This window comes from Sciurus carolinensis, chromosome 8 (genome assembly GCF_902686445.1).
Source record: "Sciurus carolinensis chromosome 8, mSciCar1.2, whole genome shotgun sequence".
NCBI lineage: Eukaryota > Metazoa > Chordata > Mammalia > Rodentia > Sciuridae > Sciurus > Sciurus carolinensis.
In genome coordinates, this window is record NC_062220.1 from 31,156,476 (window position 1) to 31,179,871 (window position 23,396).

The following is a 23,396-nucleotide window of genomic DNA, read 5'->3' on the forward strand; positions in this document are numbered from 1 at the left end:
GAAGGTCTCCCCCAAACCTCACCTGCCCTTTGCCATACGTAACATGCACACTAATTTTTATGTACAAGTCTGGCTGTGAACTCTTTATAGTTCCTGCATCATATCACCCTCAATGTTCCTGGCACTTGGTTGACATGTAGTAAATTTTCAATGAGAAAAGGCGTGGATGGAAGACAGGGGTTGCTTCTGACTCATCACCGTCCTTATTCTCTCCACAGTTTGTGTGTTCCCTGGCACATACATAGTAGGTGCTCAACGAATGCTAGCTGTGTGAATGGAAAGTGTGACTCATGCCTGACAGGGCATTCAGAAGGAGCATAAGAGTGAAAAAAAAAAAGAATACAGCCATGCCGATTTGAGCATAGAAGCTGTTTAAATGAGTTTCTGTTATTTTTAGCTTAGTGTTATCATAATTCATAAATTTATTAAAAAACATAAATTATGATAACAATGACACTGCTGGACTCTGGGATGCTGATTATGGGAGTTTTGTTAAAATTTTATTTTTCAAACTTCTATCTTTTCTTTGGGGTATGCAGAAGAACCCAAGAGGGAACAAGCTCTGCTGTAACCCCACCTGCACCTCTTTGATGTTCCTAGGTCATGAACGTCGCAGGAGGGGTCTCCTTTCTGGACGCGGTCACTTCCATGGATTACTTCCCAGGACTGAATCTGGAAGGCTATCCCAACAGAGACAGTACCAGATATGCTGAGATCTACGGCATTCCATCTGCCCACACGCTGCTGAGGGGGACACTGAGGTATAAGGTAAGCAACTGTATTGTAGATTAAACACCTTGCCAGTTTTGTAAGTGGCATGTATACTTAATTTTCCTTATTGATCAAAGTAATTGAGATGATAAACCAAGTTAGAGCCTCTCTTCTTTTTTGATACACAATTTTAGGAGAACTAACTCAAAATCACAAAGGAGAATGTACTGACTCATTAGCAGTTGGGGGCAGGCAGAGGCCAGCGTCAGGCTTGTGAGATTGGGAACCAAGTGACCTCACCAGACTCGATTTCTCTTTACCTCCCAGCCCTTCTTGCCGGGAGTCCCTGCAGTCTCAATTTCCACACAGTGGTAGGAAGGTAGCAGAAGTTGTAGTTTCTTTCGCTCATCTTGCTAATCACTAAAAATGTGATTTTTGTCTCTTTAGCTGGGATTTATTCCTGAGGTTGGTAGAATAAAAATATGGTTTGTCATTCGATATCTGTTTGTCTCTAGAGATCAGGGTGGAGACAGTCTTATTGGAAATACCTGAATTGGGGCTGGGGCAAGAGACAGGGTGAGAGGGACTTCCCCAAAGCACATCTGAAACATTTTTAAACCACCAAATGGGTAATACAGTCTAGGAGAAAAAATACACATGTCCTTTACACATTTATTGATCACAAAAGAGCAGTTGCAAGTCTGATTGGATCAGGACAAGCAGTGTAACAGTTTCCTAGCATAACATATTGCCATAAGCTGAATGGCTTAAAACAACAGAAATTTATTCTGTTACTGTTCAGCAGGCCAGATGTCTGAAATCAGGGTGTGGGCAGGGTTGCCCTTCTTCTGGAGGTTTGCTATGTGGTCATATCAATCCATCTTTGCCTCCATCTTCACATGACCCTTGATGTTCTCTCCTCTTCTCCTAAGGACACCAGCCATTGGATTTAGGGGTCATCCTAAATCCAGGTTGATTTCGTATTGAGGTCCTGAACTTATTATATCTGTAAGTATCCAAAATAAGCTGATATTCGGAGCTCTGTGTGGCCATGAATTGGGGAGTTTTATCCTGTTTATCAGCTGCTTTGCATCCTTAATTTAAGTTCTTCCCATTCCTCTCCCAACATGCTTCCTAACCCCAATGCCCCAGGTTCCTGGTGACCATTGTTATTCTTTATCTCTTCATATTTGGTATTTGACATTTAGAAAAAAAGACTCCACATATAAATGCGATCGTATAATATTTTTCTTTTTGTCTGACTCATTCACTTAGCATAATGTCTTCCAGGTTCATACTCTTAATTATTTATTGTTATTATTATTATTTGTGGGCTCAGGATTGAACCCAGGGCCTTGTACATACTAGGAAAGCACCTTATCACTTGAGCTACACCCACAGCCCCTGTTTATTTTTAAATAAATGACAACCATTATATTTCTTGTTAGAGCATCTATTGCTTCTATGTCTCTTAGCATTTACTTCCTAGTATCTTCAGTTATGTTTTTATGTGTATTTTTTTGTGTCCCAAAAACGATTATAAGTTCTCAGAGGGCAGGTTGGTAGTCATACTCTCATGAGTGTGATGTCCTCATTGTCCAGAGTTAAACAAGATGTCTGTGATAAGGTTCTAAAAGACCTATAAGCCATGGCTCCCCTGCAAACTGTAGGCACAGCAGAAATTCTTATTTGAACTAGCCATGCCATCCCTTGATCTGGAAGATTTCCTCATCTGTTTTTCTTCAATTAGTTCAATATGTTCTATTTTTGGAGGGGGAGTCCAGGAGTTAGAATTTCTGGATAGCTTTCAGTATCGTCTTTTGCCAAACATGCAGATTTAGGAATAAAGGATCTTAATAGATTTAAGAATTGACTAAAACCCTGAAGAATGTGTATGGATGAGTGCTAAGTCCATGAAACCCCTGAAGATGGAAGATGTTGCAGAATTGCCCTGGGCAAGCTATCACAACCTTCAACAACTCAAATACACTCTCCAGGATTGGAGATGAGACACTTGTCATTCAAATATGTCAGGGAGGCCTTGGCTACCCTCCTCTGCCTGCCTGTCATTTGCTGTCCTTCCAGACCCAGTGTGACACCACCTTCCCCTGGGATCTTCCTAACTCCTTCCCCTCGAGTCACCCCTCTTCTGTCTATGCCAGTTTCCACTCCTTTGTGCCCCCATGACTGTGTCCACTCTGTCATAGCACCAAATAATATTCCATGGTAGCTTGGTCATCAGTGGTCACTTATATTGATCTTTGTTTGCCAGGCGTCATTTGTCTGACTTATCTGACTGACCAGTCTTCTGGTCTGCAGTTTCTTCAAGGATAGGAAATAAGGTTTCCGCCTCTGAGGCTTCAGCTCCTGCCACGTGGCAGCTGTTTGCTCAGTGTTTTTCAAAGACTGCGTATATGAATGACTTCATTTCTGGAGGTCTCCATGAAACTATCTAGGGCTGGGGATGTGGTTCAGTGTTAGCGCTCTTGTCTCACATGCATGAAGCCCTGGGTTCAATCCCAGGGCTGTAAAAATAGAAACAAAATAAAACTTATATTTCTGAAATTAAGAAACCCTAGTACCTGTGGGATTACTGAAGCAAACTTGCATATTCCTTTTTTGTCTTCCCTCTTTGTACAGCTAGAAGATTATGACATTTCATCATTTAATGATCAAATCTCTGATGGCCCCAGGAACTATTATTTATTTTAAAAACTTTGCCGCCGAACGTTACTTTCCTCTTTCTCCTTTAGCAGTTATTGCAGCAACTACCGAGGTCCCTGTTTTAGGCCTCCATTCCCCTCTGATTTGCACACAGAACAAACCACTGTGGTTTTCGTTTGTTTGTTTGTTTTACCTCATATGTCAAATCAGAATCTTATTCAGTCACTTGTTCTCCTTAAGCAGACTGAAATGCTAGAATGCAGGAAAATGGCATGAGGGCATGGGAACAAAGGATACACACACAGTAATAAGTTGTGATGATATAATAAAATAATTAAATATAATTTTCCTGTTTTCTATGCCTGTAATTCAGCTGAATAGACACAGTATAACGTGTTAATTGCCACAATAGAGGTACGTACAAAGGCTGTAGAATTCAGAGATGGGAATGTCCACTCTCTTGGGGTCTCAGAAGTATGTTGAGTTGGATCCTAGGGAGAAGCAGACATTGCACAGCTGAAGAAAGGTGGTTAACATGTTCCAGGCACAGGAGCTTCAGGTGCAGAGACCCTGATCTCTAGAGGAGCCCAGTGTGTTTAGGGATGGTGAGAGGTGGTGAGTCAGGCTGCAGGGACATGTTGTGATGGGTTTTATATAATATACCAAAGACTTCAGACTTAACCTGAAGGACGTATGAGGAACTTTAATCTGAGTGGTGATATGATCATATGTACATTTTATATACTTGAGGGTAGTGGTTCTTAGTCAGTAGAATGGATTATCTCCTTTGGGGGAGATTCTTATAAGTTCCTTCTTCCATGATAAGAAAGAGCAAAACTAACTGTTCTATTACATAATAGTCTGCTGAACTGACTATATATATATATCACACATGGAAATTTTCCCTTATGCTGTCATTACTCACGGTTCCCAGGGTACACAGAAACAAAAATTAAAGACCCAGGTTTTGCAAAGTATTTTATATAAGCTAGTAGGATTTTTATGACTCTATTGATCTTGCAGGTGATCGTACCCATAGCTGCAATACAAATGACTATTTTCAGTCTGTTTTCTAAATTAGTTACAAAGATAGATACTCTTTTCAAAAAAAAAAAAAAAAAAAAAAAACCTGACAGTATTTTCTTTTTTTTTTTTTAATTTATTTTTATTGTAAACAAATGGGATACATGTTGTTTCTCTCTTTGTACATGGAGTAAAGGCATACCATTTGTGTAATCATACATTTACATAGGGTAATAGTTTTTGATTCATTCTGTTATTTTTCCCCTGAAAGTGTTTTCTTATAAGAGAAAACTTTCATGCTTTTACTAATTATTGTTTCAGGGATATTCAAAAGCTTTGAATGGATTTGTAAAATTGGGTCTGATAAATAGAGAGGAATATCCTGCCCTTCGACCTGAGGCCAACCCTCTCACATGGGTGAGTGTGGCTCCGGAATTGTGTGCTGTCTGCTGCTCTCCAGAAAAGCTATCTGAAATGATCAGATGTGTAATCTGCAGCTGAAGTAGGAAGATAAATCCTTGCCCTAAAGGTCTGTTTCTGTTCACCACTACTGGAGGATGGAAAGGGCAAGGGATTGACCCACTAACCCTATTTTCTACATCAACTTGTACCGTTGAATCACTCCCTGAGTCCTGAAATAGATCTACATGTTTTCTGCCTTAGGCTTTGGGATCCTCCAATTGTGTGGTGGTAGGAGGAGTCACTTGGGCCCCTGAATATAATAATCCAGGAGAGATGCTGGTGTATTACAGAGTCGGAGTCCTAACCCCTGAATTCCACCAATCTTCTCCTTTGGCCATTCATAACCATGAGTAATTTGAGTTTCAGTTACTCAGTTAATGGCCATATCTTTGGTCTTGGAGTTGGAAGGAACTTTGGAGACTTGAAACTGAATGTAAAGTGTTAACTTGTTACCAGCTGATCATTCAACTTACAGTAATGTGCCCATATTTCAGCAGAAATGCCAACAGAAATGTACCACAAGAGAAGAGGACTAGTGTTTCAATGCAGTGTTTTTTGTGCATCTGTAAGCTGTTTTAAGTTTTGCCTATCATAAATTTACCTGTTGGACAGTAGTGAGTAAATATCTTTAGGGAGCCCTTGGGTTTAAGGCAGCTAGGTTGGGGAGGTTGGTGCAGGCATTCTTAGGGTGGACCCAGTGTGTTGTTTGTTGTAGTCTAGAACAGTGGTTTACAAACTTTTTTTGGTGAAGGATTACACTGTAATTTTCAACTTTAGGGGGCTCTGTGGAACCATTCAGTTCTGCTGTGGGCAATACATAAATCAATGAGCATGACTGTGTTCCAATAAAACTTTTATTTACAAAACATGTGATGAGCCACATTTGGCTGGTGAATCAGCTTTTTGACCCCTGATCTACAGCATGACTTTCCCTTTGGAAAGTATGGAAAAAGTTTTGTTTAGAAAGTAGAAACAGCTGTGACCACTGTTTAAGTGTTCTTTTGATATATATACTTTTTTTTACCCTGCACGATCTTTCTCATCTCTTGAACCTACAAAAGAACTCTGGTTGCTACTGGCAACCGCAGCAGCCAAGTCCCTTTCACTTTATCCTGGCCAAAACTGACTGCTGGAAGGTGGGGAAGAATGGGTGAAAATTGTAACAGAGGATATGTGAAACCTGGAAATATGCTGGCATTTCCTTTCCTTAGTATTGAGTGTTTACACTGAAATATCATTCTGAATACCATGCATTTATGGATGTGTAGGGGTGCAGATACATGTACGTTGTTGTTTCTAACTCAAAATTTTGAGGTTGAGTTCAATGTCTTAATGGGATAATTTCTCAGATATTTTGTATTTTATTTTATTAGGAACTTATATTTCTATCTTTATTTTTTTCAGTTTTAAAAATTTGTTCTAATTAGTTACACATGCACTTTGACACAGCATACTTTAATGGACTATAACTTCTCATTCTGCTGGTTGTACATTATGTAGAATCACACTGGTCATGTAGTCATATATGCACATAGTGTAATAATGTCAGATTCATTATCTTTATTTTTCTAACCAGAAACAACTCCTCTGTGACCTCATTGGAATTTCACGCTTCTCTACATGTGATGTGCTTAAGGAAGCTGTTCTTGAGAAATTGGGAGGGGACCTGACTCAGCTGGAGGCTGCCGAATGGTAGGCACCCACCATTTAAGTTAGAGCAAAATATATTGGACCAATGATTACTTGGTATTTTCTAGTCAAAGAAGGGTAAAGATACAAACAGGCATTTTACATCTGCTTTGGGTTAACTAGCTGTTCTAATGTTGGTCCATTGTAGAAGGATTAGTGTGTACCATGCTTACATGGGGATAAAAAGTAGGTAAAAGGAGCAACCAAATGACACTTAAAATTTGGAAAATACTTGTTTTGAAACATTTTCCCATTCATTCCTGAACAAAGTGGTACAATTTTGCTTTTCTGTAGGAGATTCTCTGAGTATTCCCCCAGTACTTTAAAATGTTTATTCATATAACTGCTGTGCATTATGCAGGTGTACTTAAGGTGAACAGCTAATCTGTAAATTATTCTCACAAAAAGCTTTTATACAATGTAGATTTACAATGCACCATTTCTGCTCTGCCACAAGGAGCAGTTCCTGGGGGTGTCTGGGGATGACTCCAAAGTTTAAAACATTGCTATTATCATTCTTTTATAATTGAGAAGAGTCCTAGAACTTGGGCAGTAATTTGCAATTCTGCCCTTTTGAGATAAAATTTGTTACGCTCTTTTCTGCTTCCCAAACAAGAACATGCGTAGGGCTTGAATTAATGCAGCACCTCTTATACTTTTCAGGTTGGGCTTACTTGGGGAGGATCAAGTCCCCCAGGCTGATTCCATTGTGGACGCACTCTCCAAGCATTTGGCCTTGAAGCTCTCCTATGGTAGGCTCTGAGTCTTAGAGAAGTATCCCTGAGGACAAGTCATACAATAGAGTCAGAGGATTAGATTGGCAGGAAGAATAGGGTGGTGTGATGTGAAGGAAAGGGCACTTGAGCTGTTTATCTAGAGTGTGAGGATATTAGATAAGAATGGACTTGGGTACTATGAGAAAGAAAAAAAATAGCTGTATTATAATTTATTAGGAAAATGCTAAAGGAGCATTCTTGGAATTACATGTGTGGCCTCTGCAGCAGTGTCCTTGTGACTGTATAGCTAGTGATACTGACCTTGAAAAATCAACACAATCAGAGTTTTAATTTCCTTGAATTTTCCCCTTGGTCTTTGGTCTGAAAAGCAGTAGGATAATGGTCTAATGACCATGTACAATGGGAAGGAAAGCATGTGAGAGCAGAAGGGGTCAGGTAGGAGCAGAGATACAATAATTGAATTATAATGAGTTATTTGAGTTACAGTGGCAATTCAAAATGTCTTTATTTATTTTAAGGTCCTGAAGAAAAAGACATGATTGTGATGAGAGACAGCTTTGGAATCAGACATCCTTCTGGACATTTAGAAACGAAAACTATTGATCTTGTGGTTTATGGAGACTTTAATGGCTTTTCAGCAATGGCTAAAACTGTGGGGTTTCCCACTGCCATGGCAGCCAAAATGTTGCTTGATGGTAAGTTCTGTTCATTTAAGGGCTGATTCTGTCTTGGTATCACCTCCAAGTCATTCAGTGCCTGGACATAGGATAATTACTCTTGAACATAACACTGGCATTGACTGTAAGTGAGCCATCTTAGAAGATCCCTTACTGGGTTACCCTGTGGAGAGTGAAGAACATTGACTTTGGAGTGAGACTGATTTCCACTCAGCTCAGTCATGAGTTAGCTGTGATGAGGTGTCACTTACTCAGCCCCTCTGAGCAGGTCCCACATCTTGAAAGTGGGTAATGCTATCCCTGATTCATAAGGTGATTGTCTCCTTTGAGTGAAATAATATATCAAGTTCCTACCACATACAGGGACCCACAAGGAAATGTTGATTTCCTTCCTATATGAATCATATTTTATTAAACTTTGTGTTTCAGTCAGTATGTTGTCTATACTCTATATTTAAGATTATGGATGCTTCTTGAATTACCATAGGCTTGCATCCTGATACACTAGTTGTATTTTGAAAATGTCTTAAGTTGAAAGTGCATTGACTGCATCTAACCTAATGAACATCATAGCTTAGCAATTCAGTTTACTATAGAGTATCAGGTGTTCCCTCTGGTGATCTTGTGGCTGAATGGGAACAATGGCTGGCTGCTGCCACCCAGCATTGCATGAGAGTATCATATGGCATATCACTAGCCTGGGAAAAGATCAAGATCCTAAGAATGATTTATAACAAATGCATATATTCAATATAAATACGTTGATTTATATTGAATACACCATAATAAAGTAGAAAATCACTATGTTAAACCATCTGAAGTCTGGGACCCTGTTTTAGTCAGCTTTTCTGCTGTTGTGGCTAAAAGATCTGACCCGAACAATTGTAGGGGAGCAAAAGTTTATTTGAGGGCTCACAGTTTCAGAGGTCTTCATCCATAGAAGGCGGACTTCATTCCTTGGGGCTCAAGAAGAGGCAGAACATTATGGCAGAAGAGTGTGGCAGAGGGAAGCAGCTCACATGGTGATCAGGAAGAAGAGAGAGAGGTCTCCACTTGCCAGATACAAAAATATACCCCAATGCCACACCCTCAATTCCCACCTCCTCCAACCCACCCTACCATTTCAGTTACCACTCCGTTGATCCCTATCAGGGATTAATTAACTGATTGGGTTAAGACTCTCACAGCCCAATCATTTCTCCTCTGAAACTTCTTGTCTCACATATGAACTTTTGGGGAACACCTCACATCCAAACCATAACAAACCCTCTATAAATGAATTCAAATTTCATTTCTCCACTCTTCCTTTATGATCACATATGCATTCAATATGCATTACCTCTGAATATAATACTCCCTTTGGACTGCTGAAAGAAGGAAGGGAGTGGAAAACATCAATGTGTTTAAATGTGAAATATCAAGCAAACTTATCTACAAAGCATATCAGATAATGTCAAATTAAACTACGTACTTAGTCTTTAAGGATCAACAGTGAAGAAGTCATAAAAGCTGGAGTCATTTTGGACCTTAAGGAAAATGCCTAGATTTACTGTTTCAGCCATCCGAACAGGTACCAGTGGTCAAATAATCAGATTGGTTTCTATTCATTCTGGCAGGAATTAGTGCAGCTAATGACACTGTCCCTAAGTTCAGCTGTGTTTTCAATCCAAAATTCACCCCATTTTCTTACAATGAGTTGACAAAGTAATGATCTAGCAGGGAACATGTAAGCAGATGTTTCAATAATGCCAGGTCTCCGACCATCTATTATGTTGAGTTTACTGCTGAGGTGAGACCTTCCCTCTTGCCGGGGAAATGAACTTTTAGCACCATCCTTAAAATGATAATCGCACTTTTATTTTCTTCCAGGTGAAATTGAAGCCAAAGGCTTGATGGGGCCCTTCTCAAAGGAGATCTATGGGCCAATATTGGAGCGGATTAAAGCAGAAGGCATTATATATACTACACAGAGTACAATTAAGCTATAATTGGGAATTGTATTATTTTTATCTTCCCAAGAAACACAGCTCTCAACATTTGTGTGACAAACATGACTATAAATATGCTATTTTATAAAGTATAAAGCATGATATATTTTGATTAAGCTAATACAATGGCTTTTGAAATGCAAGTCTCTATTTTAATATGAATTTTTTTAGAATAGAATGTTAGTCATTACCAGAGAAATTTAATAATTCTGCCATGTACTTTTTCATATGTGTGTAAAAGGGATAATGATCACACTGTTAATTTATTATGCTTCCTTTTTCTTATAAGAATATATTTTCCTATGATCAGCCATGAAATTTTACTGTTTTAGTCAGAAAAATTCCTCATGTAGTTATATTTTTATATTTTTAAAATTGTTAGAGGGGCTGGGGAGATAGCTCAGTCGGTAGAGTGCTTGCCTTGTAAGCACAAGGCCCTGGGTTCGATCCCCAGCACCCCCCCCCCCAAAAAAAAGAAAGAAAATTGATTGTTAGATATCTTTAGATTTCTTATCTACAAACCTTTTAAAAGATGCTATTTCATGCCTTTTTTGTAAAGTTATGATTTATTCAGTGAATGTCATTTTTTAGTAGGTTTCTCTTGAGTGTTTGGAGAAAGAAATAGATGAGATTAAATCACAATCCACATTGATCCCTTCATTAGGCACAGAAAATTTATTTAACAAAATCCAACACCCTTTCATAATAAACACACACATACATACTAGTAATAGAAGGGCACTGCCTCTACCTGATAAAAGATATTTTTTAAAAACTCACAGCTTGTATCATGTTTAATGGTGAAAGACTGAATGATTTCCCCCTAACATCAGAAATCAGACAAGGGTACTTACTTTTACTACTACTATTCAAACTGTACTGGAGGGTCGAATCAGGGCAATTAGGCAAGAAAATAAATAAAAGACATCTAGATGGCAAAAGAAGAAGTAAACTCTATTTGTGGATGCTATGACCTCAGGCATAGAAATCTAAAGGAAATTCAGAGAAAATCCAAAGACTTACTCAAAACAAAACAAAAAATTATCATTAATAAATGAATTCAGTAAAGTTGCAGGACACAAGAATATCATGCAGAAATTGATTGTATTTCTATAAAGCTTCAACAAATTCACCAAAAATGATGATAGGAAAACCATTTCAACAGCATCAAAAAGAATAAAGTAGTACTAGAGTTGAGAGTCCAGAAATGATGCCTACATTTTGATTTTCTGAAAAAGGTGCTAAGACAATTCAATAGAGGAAAAATATTCCTTTTCATCAAATGGTGATTAGAAATGTGGATTTCCGCTTGCAGATAATGAAGTTGGAACTCTACCTCACACCACACACACAAATTGACTAAAAATGAACTTAAGGCCTGAGTATTAAGAACTATCACAGTAAAAGTCTTAGAAGAAAACAGAATTAAACCTTTGTGATTTTAGTTAGCAATTGCTTCTTTTTTTTTATTGTAAACAAATGGGATACATGTTGTTTCTCTGTTTGTACATGGCGTAAAGGCATACCATTTGTGTAATCATAAATTTACATAGGGTAATGTTGTTTGATTCATTCTGTTATTTTTTTCCCTTCCTCCCACCCCTCCCACCCCTCTTTTCCCTCTATACAGTCCTTCCTTCCTCCATTCTTGCCCCCCTCCCTAACCCTAACTCTAACCCTAACACTAACCCCTCCCACCCCCCATTATGTGTCATCATCCACTTATTAGCGATATCATTTGTCCTTTGGTTTTTTGAGATTGGCTTATCTCACTTAGCATGATATTCTCCAATTTCATCCATTTGCCTGCAAATGCCATAATTTTATCATTCTTTATGGCTGAGTAATATTCCATTGTATATATATACCACAGTTTCTTTATCCATTCATCAATTGAAGGACATCTAGGTTGGTTCTACAATCTGGCTATTGTGAACTGAGCAGCTATGAACATTGATGTGGCTGTATCTCCGTAATATGCTGATTTTAAGTCCTTTGGGTATAGGTCAAGGAGTGGGATAGCTGGGTCAGATGGTGGTTCCATTCCAAGTTTTCTAAGAAGTCTCCACACTGCTTTCCAGAGTGGCTGCAGTAGTTTGCAGTCCCACCAGCAAGGTATGAGTGTACCTTTCTCCCCACATCCTCGCCAACACCTGTTGTTGCTTGTATTCTTGATAATCGCCATTCTAATTGGGGTGAGATGGAATCTTAGGGTGGTTTTGATTTGCATTTCTCTTATTACTAGAAATGTTGAACATTTTTCCATATGTTTGTTGATTGCTTGTAGATCTTCTTCTGTGAAGTGTCTATTCATTTCCTTAGCCCATTTGTCGATTGGATTATTCGCATTCTTGGTGTAGAGTTTTTTGAGTTCTTTATAGATTCTGGAGATTAGTGCTCTATCTGAAGTATGATTGGCAAAGATTTTCTCCCACTCTGTAGGCTCTTTCTTTGCATTGCTGATAGTTTCCTTTGCTGAGAGAAAGCTTTTTAGTTTGAATCTATCCCAGTTATTAATTCTTGCTTTTATTTCTTGTGCTATGGGAGTCCTGTTGCAGAAGTCTGGTCCTAAGCTGACATGTTGAAGCTCTGGACCTACTTTTTCTTCTATAAGATGCAAGGTCTCTGGTCTGATTCCGAGGTCCTTAATCCATTTTGAGTTTAGTTTCGTGCATGGTGAAAGATGTGGGTTTAGTTTCATTCTGTTGCATATGGATTTCCAATTCTCCCAGCACCATTTGTTGAACAGGCTATCTTTTCTCATTTGCATATTTTTGGCCCCTTTGTCTAGTATGAGAAAATTGTATTTATTAGCAATTGCTTCTTAATGACACCAAAACACACACATACACACGTGCGCGTGCACACACACACACACACACACACACACACACACAAAGATAAATTGGACAGAATGAAAGTTAAAAATCCTTTTGCTTCCAGGGACACTATCAAGAAAGCAAAAAGAAAACACTCAGAATGAGAAAAATATTTTGTAAATCACATATCAGCTAAGAGAGGAACATGTAGACAGAATATAAAGAACTGTTTTAACTCAATAATTAAAAAGTCAAATAATTTTTTAAATGAACAAAAGATTTGAATTGATAGTTCTTTGAAGAAGATATAAAAGACCAATAGTCACATGAAATATTCTTAACATCATTAACCATCAGGAGAGAAAACTCAAATCCCCAGTGAGATACCACATTGAAGTCACTAGAATAGCTATAATAAAGAAGAGAAAAAGTGTTGACAAGGACACCAGGACATTGGAACTCTCAAGCTGCTGGTGGATAACTAAGATATGTGAAAACATAAGTCCAATCAAAACCTGTAGGCAAATGTTCATAGAGGCATTATTCACTGTGACCCCAAAACTGGAGCAAGCCAAAAGTTCAAAAAAGTAAATAAATAAACAAAATGTGGTATGTCTGTACAATGGAAGAGTATTCAGTACTGCTACATGAGACAACATAGATAAACATGGATATATGACAACTGAGTAAATGTCTCCTGAGCCATTTGAAAACGTGCCAAGTGAAGGAAGGCAGAAACAAAAGGCCATATATGGTGTGGTTTCATTTATATGAAATGTTTAGAATAAGCAAGTCCATATAGAGAGAAAGTAGATTAGTGGTTATCTACTGCTGGTGGATTGGGAGGAAAATGGAGGGGCTGTTAACAAGTATGGGGTTTTCTTTTTGGGGTAATGAAAATGCTGTAGAGTTGATTGAGGTAGAGGTGGCACAAGTCTGTATATACTCAAACCCACTGAACTGTACACATTGTGTGAGCTTTATGGTAAGTGAAATATATCTTAAATTGTTATAAGAGTACAAATCAAATACATTTTTTGCTCCTTGTGGGAAATTCTCTTGCTTTTAAAGATATAAATGAATCACCTCTTTCACCTTTATGGACTGTGCTCAGATCCTGGTATTTAGAACAAACCAATTGTGCCTTTAGGGTAAGCAGGTTTTATACAGGGAGAGGATACATGACAACTGAGTAAATGTCTCCTGAGACACTTGAAAAGGATCAAAATGGATTAAGATCTGGTCCCATCTGTCCTAAATAATATATGGAGATCACTATTCCATTAATAAGACATTTTTTATTAAAGATTTTAAAAAACAACATTGAGTTCAATACAATAAGGAAATTCAACATCTGTCACATTGATTCCATCCCCAATCTGGAACAGTGTCAAGATTGGGAACTGGGGAACTGACATCTTGGATAGGGTGGGAATCTGTGAGTTCTCAATATAACTAACTGCTTTGGGTTTTATGGTAACAACCAGTGATCAAAGGGGTATGATTAACAAGATGATCAAATGTCAGTGTCGGTGGTGATGACAGTAAAGGAAATGTCAGTAAGCTTGAATAAAGTGAGATATAATCAAACACTGTATTGCCTCTCAAAATTTTTCTGAAAGAAATTTTAATAGTAAAGTAATAGTATAATAAATAATAAATTATTTCAATATAAATTTAAATAGCAAATTTGTCTCACAAAGTTAAAGTCAGTGGTGACCTAGGGAGGAGTGAGTGAGTTATAATAAGCATATAATTCCATCAGGGGTCACCCAACTTATTTTTTTGTAAACAAATCATGCAATAAACCTTTTAGACTTTACAGACCAATGGTGTCAAAATTGCTCCTTTGTGCCTTTGTAGTGTGGAAATAATCCTAGGTAATGCATTAATGAATGAGCATGACTGTGCTCTAATAAAAGTTATTTGCAAAATCGTATGATGGACAGACTTGGACATCAAGGCAAGTTGTGGACTCTGGTTCTAACTATACTGGTAGACTTAGTCCGGGTACCTTCCAGATCTTTCTGCTTCTTTTAGTTTCTTCCAGATAATACCAATAAAGCATTTGTATTGTCCAGTTTTCCTTGTTTTAGACTTGTAAGACCCTAGATCACACTAGATACAGTGTGACTGGCCCTGTGATACCTCAGCTCTTTCCTTCTCAATAAAACATGGACAACAGCAACTCACAGGATGGTTATAGAGGTTAAGGAGATGATGTAAGAGAAATGTCTGCCACCTGGTAGACATGAAAAAGTATTAGTGTTCTTCCCTCTTTTACAATGACATTTTTGTCTGATGTTTATGTTAAGGTTAATGAGATTTTCAATCTCATGGATACCTTTGGAAGATTCCTTAAGGACCCAAGCTGCTCAAACAAGTCATAGATGTATGTAGTCCATAGTAAGGATCTTAAAGTGATTGTAGAGAAGCTGGGCACAGCAGCACATGTACACCTATATAAGCCCAGCACCTCAGGAGACTCAGGCAGGGGGACTAGACAACTCAGTGAGACCCTCTCACTACATAAAATACAAAATAGGGCTGGGATGTGGCTCAGTGGTTGAGTGTCCCTGAGTTCAATTCCTGGTACGAAAGAATGAAAAAGAAAGAAAGAAAGAAACAGAAAGAAGGAAAGAAAGAAAGAAAGAAAGGAAAGAAGGAAGGAGAAAGAAAGAAGAAAGAAAAAAGTGGTTATAGAGTGAAAAAATCCCACCAACCTTTTCTAACTTTGTAGAAAATTTGTCTCACAAAGTTAAATGACTTGTCTAAGATGACAAGACTTAATATTGAAATTTGATCATCATTTGAGGATACCCAAAACCTTGATACAATTTGGAAGCTGCCTGGTTTATGTAACACCTCTAAGGGTGAACAACTTACCAGGGCCACCATTATGGCACTTTTTTGAGAATTAGATAACTGCATACTTTCTACAAGACACTTTTTGGTCAAAATAATTGTCCAAAAATAAATGACTAGAATAAAAATTTACTATCTGGAGATGGAAAATCATCATCATATAGAAATCTTCAATATCTATGATAGGGTTTTTCCTCTTAGATGCTGTGCACAATTTGCAGAGTAATGCAAAATCTTATCCTGTATTTTGCACGATCTCTCTTTACAATGGCTCACATTTGTTGATTGTGAAGTGCAGCTTCATTTACTATAGCTGCATTCCACAGAAAGAATCCAGGGAGAAAAACTGGCTGTTCTGGAGCAGTATGTGCTTGTCACTGACAGCTGATTTAATAACTTCCATTTTCCAGTTTTGTTTTAGTGTTAATACTCATTTCCTAAATTTTATTAACTAGCAAGAACGATAAAATGTGGTATTGTGAGTTCTAATTTGTTACATGAAAAATTACATCCCCCCAACTGAAGTTGTTGGTTTAGTAATACAGGTTTCTAGTGCTTTCCAGTTCTATGTTGGTGGATAACAAATTCGTAAACACTAGAATCCCACTTCCAACCAGAGAGTCTCATGAAGCTGTATTGATATTGCTGTCATCTTTGATTGATGGAAGATGATTCTGGGGAGTTGCCAGACACAACTAGGTCTACTCAACTCCAATAATCCTACTTCATTCCTTCTGAACCTGGTTCAGGGTGAAGCTGGCATAGGGTAAAACAAGTCCTCACAGAAACCCAGTGGCCCCAATAAATAAAAAATACTGTTAGAGTAGCAAATTATTGATGAAAAAAGAGATTCATTCTCCTTAGGTTAAAAAGAAGGGAGTCAGGGTTGGGGAGATAGCTCAGTTGGTAGAGTGCTTGTCTTGCAAGCACAAGGCCCTGGGTTTGATCCCCAGCACCACAAAAAAAAAAAAAAAAAAAAGAAAAAAAAAAAAAAGAAAAAGAAAAGAAGGGAGTCAAATGCGAGTTGGTAGAGGAAAGAAACTGGAATAGATGAAACAGGGGCAAGAACGAGAGAAAAGATGAGAGAACAGCATTTGCAAGGACATGAATTGTTAAAATAGTTTAGTAAAGTTAAAAATACTTGGCTGGCATAGTTCTTCTATTTCGTTTATAGACTATGAAATTTGAGATTTAACATTGACTGAAATTATGCAAAGATTTCAATATGTAAAATGTGCTTAATAAAAATGGTAGTTCCATGCAACTTCCTGTCAACCTGCTCATATGTTAAATGTTGGTGTTCTTCATATGCTTCCTGGCCTCTGTTTTCTTTCTGTGTACATTTCCCTACTCTGCATGCATCTTATCCTTGAATATCTTCCTTGATATCATTTATGTCTCTAATGAATCCCAAACTTTCTCACCTAAGCTTTAGACTATGACATAACTATCTCCTGGACATCTGGCTTTCCCAGACTCCTTCAAATCAGTGTGTGTTTAAGATTCTATATTAATCACTAGAGTTTTGCTATGGGGCCATTCTAGGAATTTCCCCCAAGACAGTTCTTCCACCTGATTACCCATTTCAGGAAATGGCAACCACTATCTTCCTGGTTGGGCTTCCTAGTTACCTACTGGTACCTAATAATCCTTGATGTTTCCTCATCTCTACTCCCATGTTCAACAAACCATTAAGTACCTTGACTCTATACATGTCTCTCTACTCATGTTCACTAACCTCTTTCAGGCTGCTGTTGTATTTTATGTGGATCATTGTGATAGTATGTTACCTGGCTTTCTTGTCTTCAGAATCATTCTCCTGATGTCTCACTCCATACACATTAGTCTTTCCAAACTACAAATACCGTTATGTTCTCCTTTAGTTAAAATCCTGCAGGAGTCTCCACATTTCTTTCAGGATACAGCTCAGACTCAACTAGATTCTCTAGGGATCTGCATAAATGTTCCTCTCATCTTACGACTTCCCTCATCCCTGCAAAATATCATCCAGCTCCAGAATTCTGTTCCCCTCCCTCAAGATGCTTTGATCTTTCAGCCTTTTCTCATGATGTTTCTTTTACCAGAGACGTTCATCTCCCTTGCCCTTTATTGGGCTAACCTCTAGCCATTCTTCAGATGGTAGCTTAGTTACTACTCTGAGGATTTACCAGAATTCTGAGTTAAGAATTTCTAGAGCAGCTTGTGCCATTTTTTTAAATAACAAATCACTCTGATATAATTGATTAGGAGCACTTGGAAATGTGTGGAGGATTTTTACTTGACACAGAGACTGTAAGCAGAGTGCACATGAATGTGGTGGGCTAGGGCCTGAGATAGTAAATTCCTACGGGGAAATACTCTACCATGACCAGTATTAACTCTTACCCATACACCTGCTGCACTCACACCTTCTTGACCACTTTGTTACACCACATAACTCCAACTTTCAGCATGTATTTGCCCCAGGACTTTCTTTGGCCATGTGCACAAAAGTCTAGAAATGCCAGGGATTGGGACTCTCCCATCCATTCTCTTCAGTCAATCTATGGAAGTTGAAGCATCCCTCCTCAGTTTTTCAGGTGGCATAACTAGGATGTCCTATTGTCTCCCAGAATTCTTCATGGGGGTTTTGTTCTAGTTGTCCACCTAAGTAACTTGTGTAAGAACACAACTTCATCAACTGTCTTCCTTTCCTTGACTTATCTCCTTGCTGACAGGTATTTTCTGGGATTACCTACCAAATATACTAATTGTTCTTAAAAACCTTGTCCCAGATTTTGCTTCTCTGGAAACCCAAACTAGAGTTTATTATACTGTAGTACAAATTCAACACCTATCATGATACCTGGTAGAGTAGAAATACATACATGATATGTATGATACTTACATATATATACATATCAGAATGGTATTGTTACAGTGAAAATCCATTGAGCCATGCTGGGGTGGCAAAGGTGGAAGTGGAGATAAGTGGAGAAAAAGATGTTTTTACTTGTATGTAAGGAAACTCTAGGTTATTTTTTAGCATTGACAACTAATGTTAAAATGGCAATTTTCTCTATTATTAGTTGCTTCTAAGCGATCTTGTTGACATTTTCCCAAAGCATGAGTGTGGGCAAATAACATCAATTTATGGTATTTGAATCAGTCCCAACTATTGAAACCATTGCATCAAAATAGGTCAAAATTGGTTTATGGTCAACATTACGGGGATTAATGTGAAACTTTATGATTCTAAAAGATTTATTTAGATGCTGCATTGAGAATGAGTCAGAGAAGTGCAAGCGGAAGACATGCTCTAAGGTTACTATAGTAGTGGAAGAAAGAGAAAATACTAAAAATAATGAGTGGATAGTCATAGCAGCATTTAGACATTTCTTCTCCAGGCTGCTAAATCAAGGTTTGGAGCAAGGAGCAGAAACCTTTTTAGGTATTGTAAGAACAGGATATTTAAGGCACTAAGACGAAGAACTCACACTCAAGCTGGGATCCCATGGTGTTATGGTTTGGATGTAAGGTGCCCCCCAAAAGCTCACATGTGGGACAATGCAGGAAGTTTCAGAGGAGAAATGATTGGGTTGTAAAAGACTTAACCTAATCAGTGAATTCATCCCAGATAGGATTAATTGAAGTGGTAGGGTGTGGCTGGAGGAGATTGGAATTGGGGCATGGCTTTGGGGTATATATTTTATATCTGAAGAGTGGAGACTGTCCTCTCTCTCTCTCTCTCTCTCTCTCTCTCTCTCTCTCTCTCTCTGTCTCTCTGTCTCTCTCTGTCTCTCTCTCTGTCTCTCTGTCTCTCTCTCTCCTTCCTGATTATGCAAGCTGCTTCCCTCTGACAAGCTCTTCCACCCTGATGTTCTGCCTTACCTCAAGTCCCGAGGAATGGAGCCGGCCTTCTATAGACTAAGACCTCTGAAACTGTGAGCCCTCAAATAAACCTTTCCTCCTCTGTAATTGTGCTGGTCAGATAACTTAGTCACATCAGTGAAAAAGCTGACTAAAACACATGGATAATAAGCTAGAATCAGAAGTTAGTGGTCTTACTGTCATGGTACCAATATCAGACACTAGCACTTACTGCAGACAAACCATTATCTCCACAATCTTGCTCATCTGCAGTGGCCAAGTATTCAAGAAGATGGTCCCTGTCAATTTCTGTCTTCTAAATCTTGCAGAAGAAAGAGTATCTACAAGGTGGCCAGTAAGTCAGAAAACATAAACAAATATATAATAAGTGGTCTAATATTATATTACAATTCATGGTATAATATTATCTGTTTCCAGATTTTGTGGTTCCTGTATTTGGTGAAACACAATTCACATCCAGAAGCCTAGCTTTGGAGGACTTAGGTTTTATATGTATATAGTTTATGATGTTCTAGGCTTTGAAGTACAAGAAGTACTCTGGTTATGATTGCTGTGATAAAGACTACCCCAAAATGTAATGGCTTAAAATGTCAGTCATTTATTTTGTTCATCAATCTGCAGTTTGGGCATGGTTCTGTGTGAACAGCCTGCCTCTGCTCCATGGTGTCACCTGGAGTGTGCTGACTGGAGGCTGGAGGATGTATTTCAAGATGGCTTACTTACAGAGCTGGCTAGTCAGTTCTGGTTATCAACTGGAGGCTCAGCCAGGGTAGTGGGCCAGGACCTTGGTTTCTCCAGGGGCTGTGTGGGCCTTGTCACAGCATAGTGGTGCTATTCCAGGAGGGAGTATGTCACAAGAATGGTTTGGAGGCTGAATTACCCTTTGTGACTTGGCCTTGGAAGTCACACAGTATCACTTTCCCTCTAGTCGCACGTCCATCAAAGAATCACATGTGGGAAGAAAGATTGAGGGAATTTTGGGAAAACACAGTCTGTAAAAGGAAGTCTTTCTAGAAGGAGAGTGACAAATAGGTGGATTCTGTGAACAAACAGTCATGACTCCAGTCTTTCTTATTGTCTTTATCAGTCTTTCCTCAGTGGCCTTACTTTTTTTCTGTGTCTCTTGTGTCAGCTTAGAATGTGTTATGGCTGACAGAATGTCAAGAATATAAGTTCTTGTGTATGCAATGAGAAGTTTCAATTTCATAACTGTTTTTCTTATTCCCACTTCAATTTTTTAAGAATGAATATGTTAAGAAAAAAAATTAGTAACTTAAATTTAATGCCAAGGTGTCAAGATTATTAAAATTGGTCTAGTGTGTTTCATTTATATGCCTCAACATTTAAAGTTCTGTACTCTAACACACCAACAATATACTAATAAGGAAGAGACTTGCAATGTACCAGAGTATTTTACAATTAGCCAATTAGTGGATGATGACCAATAATGATTTATAATAATGTTTTATTTATTTTGACTAATGTGCAAATATTCTTTCCCTAAAATGTTATATTTAATTGAAACAGAATTCCTTTCCAATATCAAATTGTAATCTATCTGCTTGTAGAGAGATCTTATTTTCCATGTTTTGTATATTAGAGAAATAATCTAAGTCATAATGTTTGATAACAAATTTGAATTCAGATAAGAAATATAAGAACTTAGATTCATTATGTAATTTGAACATGTATGCTTTACATACATAAGGGCACATATTAAGTATTAAGGTGCATAATTAAAGATTAGCTTTGATTTTTATATGAAGAAGCTGTCACCATAACTTCTCAGAAAAAAGTATTGCATTGGAACTAAGAAGGAATTTGTAGTTCTTATGGATGTAGCTAAATAATTATACTTAATACTCTTCTGATATTGCAAAACTGCTCTCCATGATTTAAAATTGGAGATGTCTCTATAGGACATCTTTTTCAATTGGACTAATTAACAAAGGTGCTATAAAAATGAAGAGTAAACATTTTGTCAGTAATGGTAAATTTATTACATTGAGGAACATTACCTACAGAGTGTCAGGATTCCAAGGATTATAAAAAGAGAGTAGCTTTATCCTAGATAAATATCCATCCATCCATCCATTCATTCATTTATTCCTTTACCTAAAACAAGTGCCTTTAATGTGTCCTGAGTATCTTCAATGTGTCAAGTGTTGTTCTAGGGATGGGGATACAAGACTAACAAAAGAGAAAAATACCTGTAGCCATTCCATACATGCTAATGGAGGAAACAGACAACAAGGAAATACAATATATGGTGCAGAAAACAAAATGCACCACAGAGAAAAAGCAGGATCAGGAGACGAAGAGGACTTGAATGGGAGTGAAGAGAGGCGTTCAGCTGGTACACAGCACACTTTCCTGTGATGGTCAGTGCTTAGTGCTCTGAATACCCTCCTTGGGAGGAGGGATGCTATTCCAACAGGCCAGTCAGATAATGCCACTCTGAGGAGGTGACGGTTAGTAGAAGCTTGAACCTCTAAGTGGAACAAGCAACAGGAAACCTAATACCCCACCAGTGTGGGTGTGTCTCATACAACTGTTTTGAAAAATGAGAGTATTAAGGCACATAAAAACACTCATCAGTTTACTCCCCAAATGACACACAGGAATTGGTCCTAGGAAATAATTCTAAACATTGCAAAAGCTTTTTTACATAAAGACATGTTTATCATAATATTGTAATAGAAAGAATTTGAAAGATTCTGAATAGCTAACATCAGGAAAATGAATACAAGAGCCATGGTACATCTCCAAGAGAAGGGTTTCTCAACCTTGGGTCTATTAACTTTTTGTGCTGATGAATTTTTGTTGCAAGGGCTGTCCTGTGCATAGCAGATTGCTTAGCAGTACCTCTGATTTCTACCCAGCAGGTAACACTAGCTCCCACACCCCAGTTGTGATAATCAAAAATGTCTCCAGGTACTGTCTAATGTCTCCTGGGGTAGTTTTGCTCCTGGTTGAAATATTTCACTGGAGAAAATATTAGGCAAAAATGACAATGAGCGGCTGATAAATTGTGTGCAATAGGCACATTTAACAATATCAAAGGAATAATCAAAATGCATTCACAATGAAGTCACAACTATGTAACAGAAATATTAAAATGAGTGGGTAAAAGCTGTGAATGTAATAGAACAATGGGTGGAATTTTTGTAATGAATGGAGATAACTGGGTGAGACTTACCTGTTTAACTTATCTGGTTTCATTATTTCTACCTGTCTCATAACTGATGCTTCGTTTTTAAGTTTCAAGAAAAGAGGGAAGATTACCTTTCTTGAAACTTCTTTTTAATTTGCTTCACAATGTATTTATTAGAATTTGTGTAAAAGTGCTTAATTGTTATAAATGTTATTTACATAATTATTTTCTCTTGAACAAGATTCTGCAAGGCACACCACTAGGAAATAACCACAAAAGAAAAGAAAAATTTCCATACCCTCTCAAAAGCTGTTTGTTCATGGGACAAAGACTATGAGACAAAATGATGATGGAACAGAATCATAAAACAAGAGGACTAGCAGACAAATTAGAAAAGCAGCCAAAGAGTTTGTCTTTCCTGGTTGGGTGGGAGGTGGGGAGTGTTGGTGAGAAAGAAGCACCTTCATTCTTTGTTTTGTATTTTAGCCATGCAAAGTGCTTGCCAACATTTTGGGATTAGCAGGATGCATTATTTGTTGGAATTCTTTCCCCTCTGAGTAAGCACATGCGTCTGCATGCACACACACTCACACATCCACAAAAATAAAAAAATAAAAATAAAAATAAATAAAGGAGAGGGAGCCTCTATTCTAAGGACTTGGTGAAAACTTCCTGATATTGCTTGAGCAAAGTGGAGGCCCTCAGAGGTGTAGTTGCTATAGAGCAGTCGTTCTCCA

General features: G+C 38.0%; 1 protein-coding gene across 5 annotated transcripts in view; it reads left to right on the forward strand.

Annotated features, from left to right (window-relative positions):
* Aass (aminoadipate-semialdehyde synthase) overlaps positions 1 to 11,509 on the forward strand; it is a 58,827-nt gene extending 47,318 nt beyond the window's left edge. For all 5 annotated transcript variants that reach the window (XM_047561424.1, XM_047561429.1, XM_047561425.1 and 2 more), the window contains 6 exons: positions 601 to 768; positions 4,720 to 4,815; positions 6,437 to 6,552; positions 7,213 to 7,301; positions 7,805 to 7,981; positions 9,833 to 11,509. In XM_047561424.1, coding sequence (XP_047417380.1) covers positions 601 to 768; positions 4,720 to 4,815; positions 6,437 to 6,552; positions 7,213 to 7,301; positions 7,805 to 7,981; positions 9,833 to 9,951 — 765 coding nt within the window. In that variant the 3' untranslated portion in view covers positions 9,952 to 11,509. The remainder of the gene's footprint in view (positions 1 to 600; positions 769 to 4,719; positions 4,816 to 6,436; positions 6,553 to 7,212; positions 7,302 to 7,804; positions 7,982 to 9,832) is intronic.
* Positions 11,510 to 23,396: the final 11,887 nt, after the last annotated feature.